Source organism: Ahaetulla prasina, chromosome 16 (genome assembly GCF_028640845.1).
Source record: "Ahaetulla prasina isolate Xishuangbanna chromosome 16, ASM2864084v1, whole genome shotgun sequence".
NCBI classification, from domain to species: domain Eukaryota; kingdom Metazoa; phylum Chordata; class Lepidosauria; order Squamata; family Colubridae; genus Ahaetulla; species Ahaetulla prasina.
Genome location: NC_080554.1, coordinates 14,451,528 through 14,468,977, shown reverse-complemented (window position 1 = coordinate 14,468,977; position 17,450 = coordinate 14,451,528). Strand labels below are relative to the sequence as shown.

Below are 17,450 nucleotides of genomic sequence, written 5' to 3'. Positions count from 1 at the left end.
GCCAACAGATACAGGCTGGCCTCAGCTTCCATGGACTAAACTCCAATTAATCTTGCACGGATACACGTCTTCAGTTGTCATTTCTGTATCCGTCATTCTAAAAGCCTTGACAGCAGCTCCAAACTGATAGAGGAGGGATGATATCACAGACTAATATCAGAACCCTAACTAATTTTACGTATGTCAGGCTGGATGCTTTCCTTCTTAGATCTTTGCCCAAGGTCTTGGGTCTTCCAGGCCCTCAGATTGTCACATCATTTGCACCGAATCTAGTTCTAGGTTGCCATCTCTACTACTTCTGACCTGATGTTGCAGGTGTTATGTTCCATTGAAGAACACCAGCCAGTCTTCATGGGAAAAGACATTTGTTGGCCTGGATGTTTGTAGTACAGGGAGTCCTCAACTTACAAACAAAATTGAGCCCAAAATTTATGTTGCTATGGGAGAAATTTGTTAAGTGAGTTTTGCCCCATTTTACGGCTTTTCCTGCCACGGTTGTTAAGTGAATCATTGCAGTTGTTAAATTAGTAACCCGATTATTTATTTTTATTTTTTTATTTTATTTATTTATTTATTTATTTGATTTTTATACCGCCCTTCTCCCGAAGGACTCAGGGCGGTGTACAGGCAAAAATAAAACAGACAATACAATATACCATCTAAAATGCAGATTAAAAAACTTATTTTAAAATTAGCCTGATAGGTTAAAATATACTAGACTAAAAACCCCATTTAAAATTAGTCAATAAAAATTTAAAATTAATAAAATTCAGTTCAAGCCAGCCCCGCGCGAATGAAAAGATGTGTCTTCAGTTTGCGACGGAATGTCCGAAGGTCAGGTATTTGGCGTAAACCCGGGGGAAGCTCGTTCCAGAGTGTGGGAGCCCCCACAGAGAAGGCCTTTCCCCTGGGGGCCGCCAGCCGACATTGTTTGGCGGACGGCACCCTGAGAAGTCCCTCTCTGTGAGAGCGTACGGGTCGGTGGGAGGCATGCGGTAACAGCAGGCGGTCCCGTAAGTACCCAGGCCCTAAGCCATGGAGCGCTTTAAAGGTCATAACCAACACTTTAAAGTGCACTCGAAAGGCCACAGGTAGCCAGTGCAGTCTGCGCAGGAGCGGTGTTACGTGGGAGCTACTTGTAGCTCCCTCTATCACCCGCGCAGCTGCATTCTGGACTAGCTGAAGCCTCAGAGTGCACTTCAAGGGGAGCCCCATGTAGAGAGCATTACAATAATCCAAGCGAGAGGTGACGAGCGCATGAGTGACTGTGCACAAGGCATCCCGATCAAGAAAGGGGCGCAACTGCCGAACCAGGCGAACCTGGTGGAAGGCCCTCTTGGAGACGGCCGTCAAATGATCTTCAAACGACAGCCGATCATCCAGGAGGACACCTAAGTTGCGCACCCTATCCTTTGGGGCCAGTAACTCGCCTCCAACAGTCAGCCGCGGCTGCAGCTGACTGAATTGGGATGCCGGCATCCACAGCCACTCCGTCTTGGAGGGATTAAGCTTGAGCCTATTTCTCCCCATCCAGACCCGTACGGCTTCCAAACACCGGGACAGCACTTCAACAACTTCATTGGGGTGGCCCGGGGTGGAAAAGTACAGCTGAGTGTCATCGGCGTACTGCTGGTATCTCACCCCGAAGCCACTGATGATCTCACCCAACGGCTTCATGTAGATGTTGAACAGCAGGGGCGAGAGAATCAACCCCTGCGGTACCCCACAAGCGAGGCACTTCGCGGTCGACCTCTGCCCCCCTGTCAACCCCGTCTGCGACCGGTCAGAGAGATAGGAGGAGAACCACCGATACACGGTGCCTCCCACTCCCAATCCCCCCAACCGGCGCAGCAAGATACCATGGTCGATGGTATCAAAAGCCGCTGAGAGGTCTAATACGACCAGGGCAGAGGAGTAACCCCTGTCCCTGTCCCTCCAGAGATCATCCACCAATGCGACCAAAGCTGTCTCCGTGCTGTATCCGGGTCGGAAGCCGGACTGGAACGGGTCTAGATAGACATCTTCATCCAGGTATTGGGGTAGCTGTCGCGCCACAGCACTCTCTACAACCTTCGCAACAAAGCGAAGGTTGGAGACTGGACGATAATTACCCAAAATAGCTGGGTCCAGGGAGGGCTTCTTGAGGAGGGGTCTCACCACCGCCTCTTTCAAGGCGGCAGGGAAAACCCCTTCCAACAGAGAAGTGTTGATAATCCTCTGGAGCCAGCCTCGTGTCACCTCCTGAGTGGCCAGCACCATCCAGGAAGGGCACGGGTCCAGTAAACATGTCGTGGCGTGAAGCCTCCCCAACAGCCTGTCCACGTCCTCGGGAGCCACAGGGTCAAACTCATCCCAAACAGACTCGACAAGACGTGCCTCCTCTCCCTCGCTTGGATCATCCCAATTTCGGTCCAGACCATCCCGGAGCTGAGCGATTTTATCGTATAACCACTAAACTCCTCGGCTCGTCCCTGCAAAGGGTCATCCCGCACCTCCTGGTGAAGAAGGGAGCGGGTCACCCGAAACAGGGCGGCCGGGCGGTTATCTGCCGACGCAATGAGGGTGGAGGCGTAGGAATGCCTCGCCTCCCTCATTGCCACTAGGTAGGTCCTAGAATAGGACCTAACTAGTGTCCGATCAGCTTCGGAGCGACTGGACCTCCAGGTGCTCTCTAGACGTCTTCTCCGGCGTTTCAACTCCCTCAGCCCCTCGGAGAACCAGGGGGCTGGACGAGATCTGCGCCGGGTCAGAGGCCGCAAAGGCACGACACGGTCCAAGGCCCCAGCCTGGGACATGCAAGCAAAATCCCAAAATCGACTAGTTCCTCAGTCGTGCCGTGGGCCAGATCCTCAGGGAATGGCCCAAGCTCCGTCAGGAACCTCTCGGGGTCCATCAGGCGCCTGGGACGGAACCAACGTATAGGTTCCGTCTCCCTGCGATGGTGAGTAGCGGTATGGAAGTCTAGGCGAAGGAGAAAATGATCATTTAACCACTGTCCAGAGATATAAATCAGATCCAGGTTGTTAAATGAATCTGGCTCCCCCATTGACGTTGCTTCTCCGAAGGCTGCAGAGGCTGATCACATGACCTCGGGGGCACTGCAACCATCATCAATGGGAGTCAGTTGTCAAGCATCCGAATGCAAATCACGTGACCCTGGGGAGGCTGGAAGACTCCCAACTGTGAAAAACGCTTGTAAGTCACTCTTTTTTTCAGTGCCATTGTAACTTTGAATGTTCACTAAGTATACTTTTGTAAATCAAGGACTACCTGCACTGCATTTTCATTCCCTTTCAAATGCTGGAAATATCATCCAAAACTGGGTCACTGAAGCAGATGGCAAGTCACCACTCGACTTGAGTGCTACTGAAGTTTGCAAACCTCTGTTGGTTCATTGAATGATGTTGTTAGGATTGGCTGCAGTGCCCCTTTCCTTGTGGTGCAATGGAGAAAAACACACTTGTTTGCCTCTACACATAGTACGGTCCTGATCTAATCCACCTCTAATCCAGAAACACTGAATAAATATTCCAAATCTGCATCCAACTGTTTCTACTTTCCTGGACACTGATCTGGATTTGGTAGAAGCAACCGATTGGCCAGGCCACAAGAGTTTCTCCAAGGGTTCAGAACATGAGCAAGTTTTAATTCCCTTGGCAGAAAACATATTTTTCGCCAGCACTCTGGCACTCAACAGTTTGCAAAAGTCCTCAAGGACTGACATGCAAGCAAAATCCCTTCTCTGGATGTAACGTACAGTGAGTACAAGAAGGGGTTATAACCAGAGGGGCAGAACCACTGTGGGGTGACCTCTGTCTCTTTCCTGACATAACAGAGTAGGACATTTAAATCGGAGCAAATTGTTGTAAGGAGCAGTGCCCCCCAAAACCAGGGAGGGCTGAGGAAAGAAATCTGTTATTTTTCAGATGAGGAATTTGTCTTTTTCTCTTTCTTCTAAATTTTTAGCCCCACATTTCAGGGCAGGGATCAAAACAAAGTATAAAGATAATTTTGAGGAGTAAGGACTGCTCAATCTAAGTAACGTCCTCCAACTGGTTTATCCCAACCATCAGGGAAATCATCATCCTCTTTTAACGACCCATAACCCCTTGCAGGATGGAGTTTGGGCAACTGAATGGAGCTAGCAAAGGGTTTAATGGCTGAATGCCCTTCCAGTCACCAATGCAGAGTTTTGTTCAGCAGATGTATTCTCATTGTGCCCAGAGAGAGAAATATCTGCCTCTACCTAGGATCGAACTCACAGCCTCCTGATTGTGAGGTGACAGCTCCACCTCTAGGCAGCGGTGGGATTCAAGTAATTTAACAACCGGTTCTCTGCCCTAATAATTTCTTCCAACAACCAGTTCGCCAAACTGCTCAGTAAGTTAACAACCGGTTCTCCCGAAGTGGTGCGAACTGGCTGAATCCCACCACTGCCTCTAAGCCACCACACCACTCAATCTCAACCACCGGGGAGACGGTTCCTATGAACTTAAAATGCTCTGCAGTTAAAGAGTTCTGGGGCACTTCCTGAAAAACAGAGCCAAGAAAATTCCAGCAGAGAATCTGGATCAAAACCCAACTTCTGCCTTTATGAAGAGGGCATCGGGAAATGGCCCTGAAGGACAGGAGGAAGTTTCTCGCCACCACCAAAGGAATGTTCAGACAAGCGTGTGTTGACCCCATTCCAAGAAAATAATTTGAGAAAATGTTTCAAGCCTTTCCTGGTTTACACAAAGATAAAGGGCGGGAGGGGGAAGAAGCACATTCAGACCAGGAAGGTCAAGGTAAAGGCAGTGGTGAAATCTGAACCTGTTTACTAATGGTTCTCTGGCTGCGCATGCGCAGTGCGCATCATGCATCAAATGTAAGCGTGTGCAGTGTGTGCCAAAAAGAGGCATGGGGTAAGTAGAACAGCGCAGGGGTGTGAGATCAGCTGTGGCACGTGATCTTTTTTTTTTACTTTTAAAAGCATTTTTTAAAAGAAGTGGGCGACCGGGCGACTGGGCAATGGGTGGCCATGGGCGGTGGGGCCAGGGAATTTTGCTACCAGTTCTCCGAACCATCTGCCGCCATCACTACCCGATTGGCTGATCTGTCCGAACCGGAATCATTTCACCCCTGGGTAAAGGTTGCCCTGCACATGCGTACTAGTCGCTCCCGACTCTAGGGGGCAGTGCTCATCTCTGTTTCTAAGCTGAAGAGCCAGCGCTGTCCGAAGACAGCGTGGTCATGTGGCCAGCATGACTAAATGCCAAAGGTGCACGGAATGCTGTTACCTTCCCTCCAAAGGTGGTCTCTATTTTTCTACTTGCATTTTTTATGTGCTTTCGAACTGCTAGGTTGGCAGAAGCTGGGACAAGGAACGGGAGCTCAATCTGTTATACGGTGCTAGAGATTCGAACCACTGAACTGCCGACCTTCTGATCGACCTGCTCAGTGTCTTAGCCATTGAGCCACCACATCCTGTAGCTGTGGCAATAAAGGTAGTCCCGACTAACATGGTTTTGGTTTCTTAATGGGACCAGGGCTCTCCTAGAGATGGAGTTGACTTTGGTTGGCCAACACTTACCACTGGGCCAGGTATTCCCCGAAGTCCATCTGGACCTGGCTTTCCTGGAGGTCCCTGAGGACCAACAGGTCCCGTCTTCCCAGGAGGTCCTTCCAGTCCAGATTCACCCTAAAGAGAAGCAAGACGTTACAGGGAGAACATGGCTAGAACCAGAAATGCTGCCTTGTCTGGTGGCAGCTCAATGTTTTTTTTACCTTGGCACCTTTCTCTCCTTGACGGCCTTCAGGTCCTGCTGGTCCAGGTGGCCCCTAAAAAGATTGGGAGACACAGTGCAGTGAGATTAAACCCTGATGGTTGCAGCCATGTCCCCTCTTACGAACCTCAGCTTGACCAAAGGAAGCCCCAACACCCATCTCCAGCATCAACCAAGAGGCTGGCTCTTCAGATGTTTGGTCATTTTTTTAAAAAAAACACCTCTTTTATCTTTCATGAATATTTTTTATCCAACATATTATTATTATTATTATTATTTATATTTGTATACCGCCCTTCACCCAAAGGACTTAGGGCAGTTCACAGCCAGTAAAAACACAATACATACAATACAAATTAAAAACTATATAAAAAACTGATTCAATAACGGCCTAAAAATTTAAATACAGTTTAAAACCCTGATTAAAACCCTAAATTAAAACTATGTTCAAGCTAGTCCTGCACGTTGAAACAAAAGCATCTTCAGCTCGCGGCGGAAGGTCCGGAGGTCAGGGAGTTGACGAAGCCCCGGAGGCAGCTCATTCCAGAGGGCGGGAGCCCCCACAGAGAAGGCCCTCCCCCTGGAGGTCGCCAGCCGACATTGTTTGGCTGACAGTATCCGGAGGAGGCCCTCTCTGTGAGAGCGGACTGGTCGGTGTGAGGCTACTGGTGGCAGTAGGCGGTCCCGTAGATACCCCGGTCCTAAGCCATGGAGCGCTTTGAAGGTGATAACAAGCACCTTGAATTCGACCCGGAAGATCACTGGGAGCCAGTGCAGACTGCGCAGGAGAGGTGTCACACGGGAGCCACGAGGTGCACCCTCTATCACCCGCGCAGCCGCATTCTGGACCAGTTGAAGCCTCCGGGTCCCCTTCAAGGGGAGCCCCATGTAGAGAGCGTTGCAGTAGTCCAGGCGGGATGTAACAAGGGCATGGGTGACTATGCATAAGGAAGCCCAATCCAGAAAGGGGCGCAACTGGCGTATCAGGCGAACCTGATAAAAAGCCCCCCTGGCGACGGCCGTCATATGTTCTTCTAAAGACAGCCGTGCATCCAGGAGGACACCCAGATTGCGGACCCTTTCCATGGGGGCCAATGACTCGCCCCCAACGGTCAGCAATGGAATTAGCTGACTGTACTGGCCACCGGCATCCACAGCCACTCGGTCTTGGTGGGATTGAGTCTGAGTCTGTTTCTCCCCATCCAGATCCAGATCCATACGGCCTCCAGGCACTGGGACATCACTTCAACAGCCTCGTTGGGGTGGTTAGGGGTGGAGATATACAGCTGAGTATCGTCAGTGTATAGATGACAACTCACCTCAAAACCACGGATGATCTCACCCAGCGGCTTCATGTAGATGTTGAACAGAAGAGGCGAGAGAACCGACCCTTGCGGCACCCCACATAAGAGGTGCCTCGGGGCCGATCTCTGCCCTCTTGTCAACACTGTCTGCGACCGGTCGGAGAGGTAGGAGGAGAACCACCGATGAACGGTGCCTCCCACTCCAAGTCCCCCGAGCCGGCGCAGCAGGATACCATGGTCGATGGTATCAAAAGCCGCTGAGAGATCTAGTAGGACCAGGGCAGAGGAACAACCCCTGTCCCGAGCCCTCCAGAGATCATCAACCAACACGACCAAGGCTGTTTCCGTGCTGTAACCAGGCCGGAAACCAGACTGGAACGCATCTAGATAGACGGTTTCATCCAGGTACTGGGGCAACTGTTGTGCAACCACACTCTCAACAACCTTCGCAACAAAACGAAGGTTGGAGACAGGACGGTAATTTCCTAAAATAGCTGGATCCAGGGAAGGCTTCTTGAGGAGGGGCCGCACCACCGCCTCTTTCAAGGTGGTAGGGAAGACACCCTCCATCAAAGAAGCATTCACAATTTCCTGGAGCCAGCCTCGTGTCACCTCCGGGTGGCCAGTACCAGCCAGGAGGAACACGGGTCCAGTAAACATGTGGTCGCAATCAGTCCCCCCAGTATTCTGTCCACGTCCTCAGGAGCCACAGAATCATTGCATCCGGTGGGCACATATTTTTTGTTAAAACAATATCTTCCTTTAATTAATTAAATGTCAGGAGTTGTCTGAGATTCCCTCAGATAACAAATCCATAATTGCTTTTTGAATACAGAGCAACAGAGTTGGAAGGGACCTTGGAAGTCTTCTAATCCAACCTCTTGCTCAGGCAGGAGAACCTAAACCATTCCGGACAAAAAACCTGGAGGTTAAAAACCTCCAGGGATGGGGCGTCTTTATTTCTTTTACTTGCCTCTAACCTTCCTCTTAAGTGGAAACAAGTTTCAAAGCAAACAACGGATGATTTTTACCGAAAGAACAAATATATAACCTTGAAATGGTAGCTAGGAGATATTTGAAATCTGGCTGGAGGAGAACCAGAAAAATCTAGAGGACCACACCCTGTTTCTGGTGGGGATGTGCCTTCTCCAAAGCCTCTGACAACTGTTCTTATCTTGGCTTTCCTGGTTTTCAAACGGGATGCAAACTAACGTGTTGTTATGGCAAGAAAGATAATTATTTCTTCCCAAGAGCAACATAGAATCTGCCTTTATTCACGCCAAGTTTTCCAAATATGTCAGAGATTGGTTGTTATGGTGATATTTTCAATAATTGCCTCCTCTGATGTTCCTGCTGCTGTTTTCTTTGCAGACTTGCAGAATGTGGTCTGCGATGAATTGTTTACAAGATTTGTGCATCCACACACCAACCCACTCTGCAAGGGCAGAGATACCGTTGACGTTTGCATCATGACACCCGTCCATTCAGCTGTGCCCTCTTTAACGCTGAGGGGTCAGTGGCATTTTCGGAGATGTTTGGCTAAAAACTGAGAGATGAAAGACGGAAAAGGCAACTTACTCTCTTGCCTGGAGGGCCAGAGGGACCCGGCTCTCCGGTTGGACCAGGGGACCCCTGAGAACAAAAGGAGAGGGGGGAAAAAAACAATGTTTATCCTTTAACATAAGAACCGTCAGGATAGGCTAAATCCTGATTTGGTTACAGGTAGTCCTCAACTAAATCCCAAATTTCTGTTGCTAAGCAGGAGTTGTTAATGCAAATGACCAGCTGTCTGCAATGAGTATAACTCCTTCCATTCCCCATCATTCAGTCAGAGTTGAAGAAGCTTCTTGGATGAGAAGTGAAACAGCTTCAAAAGACAAAAAAACAAGAACGTTCCAGTTGCCTCCTGAAAAAGCACTTTTGGGAGAACCATGACCTGGAGGACTGAGAATCTCTACAGACTTTTAGCTATACAATTTGGGATGAACGCCCTCGGAATGGGGTGGGAGTAGGAATGGATTTCCAGAGGAAAAATTGCAGACTACAGGAACCATTTGCACCACTCCGGTGACCCTGAGCACACAGATAAATCTCCAAATGCTTCAAGGACCCTCTAAAAGGATGCAAAGGACCAGCTGTCTGCAAGGAGTATAAATCTTTCCATTCCCCATTATTCTGTCAGAGCTGAAGAAGCTTCTTGGATGAGAAGCAAAATGTCCTCAAGAAAAAAACAAGAAAGTTCAGTTGCCTCTTGAAAAAAACCACCTTTGGGACAACCATGACTCGGATGATGGAGAACCTCCATAGACAAGATTTGTTAAGTGGTTTTTGCCCCATTTTATATCTGTCAGATCTGCCATCAAACTGCTTCAGCCCAGCTTCGCTTTGCTTTGATGCCAGCCTGTCATGGGAAGGGCAAATCAGAGACTATAGAGAGGGGGGGGGTGTGTGACAGGAAGCAGAGGTGCCAACCAGAGACAACAGTCGAGAGATTCAAGGACATCAGCCTACGACAGCTTGGGAACAGTACAAACACCCACCAAAGATGCACAAAAATGTGGAACTGTTATCAAAACACCTAATTTGGACATTATTGGACACCACCAAGATGACAAAGGTGGGGAGGGCCTGGAGAAGGGGAAATTACCAGGTTCACACAGGGAATCCTCAGATCTGGCTTTGCTACATTGTAACCACTTGGCTTCAGTAAAAGTATACCTTTCACTACAAATGGAGTCAAGGGTCTTTCTTTCCTGAATGCCCAAGTTGGGAGAAGCCTGACAGTGTCCTTTTATGAGATTTTGGGGTGGCACAGTTCAAAAGAACATCCTTAAATATATTTCTGTCTCATAGGCAGGGGTGCTATTCAGTAGCTTCTGACAGGTTTGGAGAACCAGCAAATACCACCTCTGGCTGGCCTCAGAGTGGGGTGGGAATGGAGTTTTTGCAATATCCTTCCCCCAGGAGTGGGGAGGGAATGGACATTCTGCAGTATTCTTCCTCTGCCACGCCCACCAAGCCACGCCCACAGAACCAGTAGTAAAAAAAATTGAATTCCACCACTGCTCATAGGCCTCTTTATCCCCTTGTCCATTAAATTAATCTTGGCCTATGACTCTAGCTGGTCACCTACGGAAGGTCTGCACCAGGAATTTGCTATTTCCACCCTTGTGAAGCAGAGAGCCATGCCAAACTGTCTTCTGCAGAGAAGCACCAGGAGTACCATCTAGGACATTTTTAAAATGAGAAGAAAGGGGTGCTTAGTCTTGGGACAGGCTTTCCTCCAAATAAAGACTTCTAGGCTGACACATTCTGGAAACACCAGTTGATCCCAGGTTCTGACTAATGGCTCCCTATCAGCTCTCTCTTGGTGGCCATCTCTACTCAGTTGCTAACTCATCAGTATCTTATTTTTGGTACTAAACAAAGAGAGGCATCCTTTGCCCCTAAGAAATACATGCCATCTGCATCCAGTCAGGGTACTCACTGTTTGACCAGGTTCCCCATCATCGCCCTTATCACCTGTTGGGCCATCCTGACCCTAGAAGAAAATAGAAAAGGAATTCTTTAGTTTCCCATTACTATTTCATGCCTTTTGAAGGGCACATTCCTAAGGAATTTCCTAATAACAAGGAAGTTATTAATGGCTAAATGCAAGAGGTGACACAGGAATTCTAGATATCTTATATATAATTTATTACATGTTAATATATTTGTGTGGCTTTGAGTCAGTGTTGGTTCCTTGTGACTGCCTAGACTAGGCCCTACAATTTTCTTGGAAAAATTTCAGAAGAGTTTTGCTGCTGCCTGTTTCTTCTTGGGGCTGAGAAAGAGGGGCTGGCTCAGCCTCTCCCCTCCCCCAGCTACTTCATGCTTAGGGCAGAGTTAAAACCCAAGGTCTCGTTCTCTACCTCATGCCATAAGCAGCAAACTGGCTCTTATAATACATGATGAATATATTAATATTCTCAATGAAATGTGGAGCACATCTCTAACGAGTTCAATGTAAGATCAAGATTTCAAAAGGTCAAAATTCCGCCTTGATTAAAAATTTCTAACATTCAACAATATCAAAGAAAAATGAAACTATTGTAAATAGACATGTTAGATGATTACAATGATGACAGAACTATTTTTTTAACAGATCAACAGAGCTGGAAGGGACCTTGTAGGTGGTCTAGTCCAACCCCCCACCCAAGCAGTAGACCCTATAACATTTCTGACAGATGGCAGTCCAGTCTCTTCTTGAAAGCCTCCAGTGATGAAGCTCCCACAACTTCTGAAGGTTGATTGCTCTCACTATCAGGAATTTTTTCCTTATTTCCAGGTTGAATCCCTCCTCAATCAGTTTCCATCCATTGTTCCTTCTCTTGCCTTCAGGTGCTTTGGAAAACAGCTTGACCCCCTCCTCTCTGGGGCAACCCCTCAACTATTGGAAGGCTGCTATCCTGTCTCCCCTGGTCCTTCTCTTCACTAGACTAGCCAAGCCCAGTTCCTGCAACCGTTCATTGTATGTTTGAGCCTCCAGTCCCCTAATCATCCTGGTTGCTCTTCTCTGCAGTCTTTGCTTATCAGAAAATTAATAAATAGGCTACAAAAGTGAAAAACTTATATATGTGCCTAGAAATATATATTTGACATCTTAAGGGGAAATACACCATTTTAAATGCCCAAATTCCCTATTTCAATCCAAACTGAAATATTTCCAAAAGTTCTGGAGAACAGCTCCCTGGAATTTTCTTTGACGTTTGAGAAAAAAATGATGTCTCTGTTTTCCATCTTGGTACTTACTGCTGGACCAGGTTCACCTGGGGGCCCTGGATCACCTGGAAAGCCAACTGGACCCTGGAAAGTTATGGAAAGAAAGAACATGACTAGAGTGGATTCCCATGAAACCTTACATTCAGCAGAAGAAAGAAATGGGCAATAATCTTGGCAATACAATGACCATGAGAGTTAGATCAAAAGGACATTAGAAAATCTGTTCCCGTGAAATGGAATGACTCCATGATATCAAGCAGAATACTGAGAGAGACGTTTGCAAGCCAAGCTCAGGAACAAACCCCTCCATTTTCTGAGGAGCTCCAGGAAATGAAGAGAAGAAGAGATACCTGGAACCTCACTGGAGGAAAATAAAGAACGAAGCCAATCAAGCATAGATAAAACGTAGGGATTACATCAGGACAACAAAAGGTTGTTTCTATTTTTTGCATCTACCAGTGGCCACTTGATGCTCTGTTCAAGGCGACCTGGTCCTTGCTGTGGAGGAAAGAGCCTCTGGACTGAAGGATCACCATCAGGAATATCCAGTTATCTGTCTGATGGTCCCTCAACTTGTAGTCAGAGGGTCTCTTGGCTGCCTGGGCCAAGTTGAGGTCCTTGAGGAGCGACTTTGATTCTGTGACTCTTATGCAAATGGTGAGAGTGTTCTAGTCTATGAAGGCGGAGGCCATTTGCCTGTTAGATCCTAGATGGTTAACGCTGCCTAGATGATCTTGAATGGGGGTATCAGGGTCCTTGAGGGAGGGAATGGTCCCCTGAACCTTGAAGGAGCTACATATAGTGCACCCTTTCCTCAAAAAGACACGGACCTCATGTTCCTGGCCAATTATCATCCAATCTCAAACCTTCCTGCACAGATGTATGCAACTCCCAGACTTATGTCATTCATTTGTTTAGAGTAGAGTAGCTTAGCTTAGCGTAGCATAGAACAGAACAGAACAGAACAGAACAGAACAGAACAGAACAGAACAGAACAGAACTGAACTGAATTCTTTATGGCCAAGTGTGATCAGACACACAAGGAATGTGTCTTCAGTGCATAAGCTCTCATTGTACATAAAAGCTATAAGTGATAAATCATGTTCATAGTCATCATAAAATTTTAAAAAGTTTACTTATTTTATTTATTTGCTGCCCATCTCACCTCAAGAGGTTTTGTTTATTTATTTATTTATTTATTCGAATTTTTATACCGCCCTATCTCCCGGAGGACTCAGGGCGGTGTACAGCCAAATAAAAACATAAGAATAATACAAGTAAAAACAACAATTAAAAAACTTATTAATTGGGCCGAAAGTAAAATATCACTAAAATAGTATAAAACCCCATTAAAACTAAATTTAAAACTAAAAACCCTAGGCTACCCCTGCGCAAATAAATAGATGTGTCTTAAGCTTAAGTTGAAGACTTGGTTATTCACCAAGGCTTTAGTTAGAGAGTGACTGAGGAGGAGCCCAGTTTTTGGTTTTGTTTTCTTCTGTTTTGCTCGGCTTTTATTTATTATTTAAATTTATTTCTGGCCCATCTCACCACAAGGCTCTTTTGGATTTTCCTTTTAATGAGCTGTTTTTTTTATAGGCAAGCTGCTCAGAATTGTTTAGGAGTTGGGCAGCCTATTATTTATAACAACAATAATAAACTTGTTATGGAAATTAAAAAGGCCCAAGAAAGCCAATTCCTAATCTCCCCATACCGCCTCTAGATATCTTCCTGTGAAATGGGGTATCACTATAGGGAAGCAAAGGCAGCTGGGCTGCCCCTATGGTAGGGAGAGGCCCTATAGTCTGCCCCCAAAGTCAGTTTGAAGAAGCATGTGAGAACCAAGACACCTAAAGCAGGATTCTCAAGGAAGAGGAGCGAAGCAGAGAAGGCCATTCGCTCTCTGGAAGAAACCAGCAGCCCAGCCCAGAGAACAATGGGGAAGGGGGGGGGCATCATAAGGGGCAATCTCCTTCCAGAACTAGGCAAAATAGAGGAGGGAACTTACTTACCGGGCTCCCTTTGGGGCCGTCATCTCCTGGGGGACCTTTGGGGCCTGGGGGGCCAGCAGACCCAGAGGGGCCGGCTTCCCCCTTTTCCCCTCTTTCTCCTTTAGGACCCTGTCAAAGGAAGATGCTTGTTAGAAGGGTTGAGTTGTTTCAGCAAGAGATTAAGTAATGGGGACAAAAAAATGATTAAAGGTCCAATCAGTACTTAGAGGAAATCAAAAAATGACCAGCATTTATTTTCTGATGCTCGATCACCAAGACCCAGAGGTCTCCTCCTCTGCTCTCTCTTCATGGAATACAGAGGACTCAGAATCAGAAGAACAGGGTTGGAAGGGACCTTGAAGGGTCTTCTAGTCCAACCCTCTGATCAAGCAAGAGACCTATACCATTTCAGACACGTCCAGTCTCTTCTTAAAAGCCTCCAGTGATGGAGCATCTGCAACTTCTGAAGGCAATCACAGCTATGAAGGAACTTCTTCAGAACCACAACTTCTGAAGGAATCACAGTTATCAGTTGGAGAGCCATTTGATTGAGCTACATAAATTTTTGGTATACAAATCAACCAGCTAGGAACATTTTGTGCAGGTGTCATATGTTTTGGAATAAAGGTGTGGGTTCATTTTTAGCCACTGTTTCTTGAAGAAGACCGTTAGGACAACTGATAATGTCCACTTGCTGAAATCTCAGTTTTGAAGTTCCGTTTTCCCCCCTAAACAATGCACTATACGAATTTTCAGGAAGTCTGAGTGTTCTGTTTTTGTCTCACGTATACTTAGACTTGGAGAGTTATACTTGGTTTCCCATTTGCACAATAAAAATAACGTGGGTTTTTCTTGCATGGTCCTTGTAAGGACAAAGTGAACCCCAGGTGAGAATGCAGTTGTGAATCTGGGCTCTCCAGACACTTATTTTCTCATAAGAGCCCACTTCCTACACTGAAATGTGGTGGGTTGTGTTTTCTGACTTCTCCTGCCTTGATTAAGCAGCTGGTTTCTGTGGGAGTGGATTTCAAGGGACCAACTGTAGGAAGCTGGTCCAATAAATAGTTAAGTTGGTGAATTGTGGGTACACAAAAGAATTAGGGGTCTGAAAGACGGCTGAGATGGGAAGAAGCACAACAGTGGTTGTGAATCATCTTGTCAATCCATCTAGTAGAATGTTGCTCCAGAAGAGATTATTTGTGGGTGGGTCAGGAAAGGGCCAGAACTGGAAATGGGGTTATAAACTCCATTTTGGAAATCTTTGCCTGAGGCTTTGCAACCGTTCCTGAGTACCAAACTTACTCCATTTCATCTCAATTCCAGACGGAAACTTTTTTAAAAAAGGTTTTAAATCTTACTGGTGGTCCAGAGTCTCCGGGAAGGCCAGGCTCTCCTGATTCTCCAGGTTCTCCCTAAGAAAGGCAAGACAACTCAGGTGCTATAGCCACAGTGGCGCAGTGGTCAGAGTACAGTACTGCAGGCTCCTTCTGCTGACTGCTGGTTGACTGCAATTTGGCAGTTCAAATCTCACCAGGCTCAAGGTTGACTCAGCCTTCCGTCCTCCCGAGGTGGGTCAAATGAGGACCCAGCTTGTTGGGGGCAATTGGCTGACTCTAAACTGCTTAGAGAGGGCTGGAAAGCTATTGCTTGCTATCTATCTATCTATCTATCTATCTATCTATCTATCTATCTATCTATCTATCTATCTACCTACCTACCTACCTACCTACCTACCTACCTACCTACCTACCTACCTACCTATCTATCTATCTATCTATCAGCTGTGGTGGCTCAGTGGTTAGAATGCAGTATTGCAGGCTGATTCTGCCCTCTGCCAGTTGTTCAATCCTGACTGGCCCAAGGTTGACTCAGCCTTCCATCCTTCCAAGGTCATTAAAATGAGGACCCAAATTGTTGGGGGCAATATGCTGACTCTGTAAACCGCTTAGAGAGGCTGTAAAAGCACTGTAAAGTGGTATATAAGTCTAAGTACTATCCCTATTGCTCTAGGCAAACCCCTCTCAGCTCTGGGGTACTTTGGTCTGGCCAATGAAGATCCTCAAAGTGGTAGGATGGAGTCAAGACCTTTCTCCAGGTTTCCTATAATTTCTTCAACCTCCCCATCCCAATCTGTAAGTTGGTCCAGTTGCTCTTCATTTGTATCCCTGACAGGTAGCAGGAGAGATTTGGTAAGCAATGCCCTCCCCATTCTTAAAACCCAGCTGAGACTTTTCAGCCAAAGGGCTTCCCCCACAACTGGATTTTGCTGCCCCCCCTTTCTTAACTGCAGCGTTTTAATGCTCTGTCTTCCGCTTCCAAGATTCCCCGGCAAAATGGCATTACCTTTTCACCAACGGCTCCTGGATTTCCAACCCCTCCTGCGGGACCTTGTGGCCCATCAGCTCCAGGGGGTCCACCTGGGCCCCTGGGTCCGGGGGGACCTGGAGGACCCTGGGAAAGGGAGATAAAATAATTTTTCAGTTGATGGGAAGACGAAGCTTTTGTCCAAAACATACACAGTAAAATTAACATTTGAGAAAAAATAATTTACTTTATTACCATTTGGCCGACATCCCCAGTTTCTCCCTTGTCACCTGGAGGACCAGGTAAGCCCTGTTGAAAGAATTAGAAAGGTGTTTTTTTGTTTTGTTTTTTTGCTTTATCTTTTGAAAAGATAAAACATTTTACTTGAAGAGCTAAAGTGAAGGCAAGCTTGCATTTTGCAAACACCATGGCTGTGTTTATGCGACACAGCTCACAAATCCACACGACCCACATGATGTGAGAAGCCAGGTGACACAACCAGCCATCACAGGAGTTCTCTGCTGTTGACAGGTAGGATGATAAGAAATTGTTGGTGCTGATCAGCTGTCAAATGATACCAAAGTGATACTTGTTTCCTCACCTGGCTAAAAAATAAGAGACCTCACAACCCCCTTTTGGTAATTCTGAGAGCCAAATATTCTCCTGGAACGTCTATGACTAACTGTGTGCTCCAGTTCATTGCCTCTGCCAGTTGCCTGGAAAGGCTTGGCCTTTGTTTACTACAAGTTGTGGCTATCAAAAGTATCCAAATACACTTTGTCATCTTTTTGCAAATTCCACATTTGATCCCAGCTAAAAAGGTTACAAAATAGTCTCCTTATAATATTGCCATATTTTATTTAATACTCGGCACAATTCAGCAGGATCTTGCTAGAACATACTTGTATTTTTAATTGACCTTTATTTTCTTCATTCTACTTTTAATTATACTTTATAGCATTCACAACTGAACCATGGTGGCACAGTGGTTAGAGTGCAGTACTGCAGGCTCCTTCTGCTGACTGCCGGCTGCCTGCAATTTGGCAGTTTGAATCTCAGCAGGCTCAAGGTTGACTCAGCCTTCCATCCTTCTGAGGTGGGTAAAAAGAGGACCCAAATTATTGTGGGCAATCGGCTGACATTATAATCCACTTAGAGAGGACTATAAAACAGTATATAAGTCTAAGTACTATTGCTATTATTTTATTAACCTTATTTGCTCTGTTACTCTATAACCAAAATAAAGTACTTTGACAAAATACTTCTACATTGCAAATATTTCACACATTTTGCAAATAATGACAATAATGCTAATAATATGTGAA

The 17,450-nt window shown here is 46.5% G+C and overlaps 1 protein-coding gene across 1 annotated transcript in view; it reads right to left on the bottom strand.

Annotated features, from left to right (window-relative positions):
- Nucleotides 1-17,450, bottom strand: part of COL5A1 (collagen type V alpha 1 chain) — a 240,437-nt gene that overhangs the window by 26,539 nt on the left and 196,448 nt on the right. The window contains exons 47-55 of the mRNA XM_058159325.1: nucleotides 16,381-16,434; nucleotides 16,165-16,272; nucleotides 15,180-15,233; nucleotides 13,843-13,950; nucleotides 11,861-11,914; nucleotides 10,557-10,610; nucleotides 8,648-8,701; nucleotides 5,767-5,820; nucleotides 5,573-5,680 (exon numbers count right to left, since the gene is read on the bottom strand). Coding sequence (XP_058015308.1) covers nucleotides 5,573-5,680; nucleotides 5,767-5,820; nucleotides 8,648-8,701; nucleotides 10,557-10,610; nucleotides 11,861-11,914; nucleotides 13,843-13,950; nucleotides 15,180-15,233; nucleotides 16,165-16,272; nucleotides 16,381-16,434 — 648 coding nt within the window. The remainder of the gene's footprint in view (nucleotides 1-5,572; nucleotides 5,681-5,766; nucleotides 5,821-8,647; nucleotides 8,702-10,556; nucleotides 10,611-11,860; nucleotides 11,915-13,842; nucleotides 13,951-15,179; nucleotides 15,234-16,164; nucleotides 16,273-16,380; nucleotides 16,435-17,450) is intronic.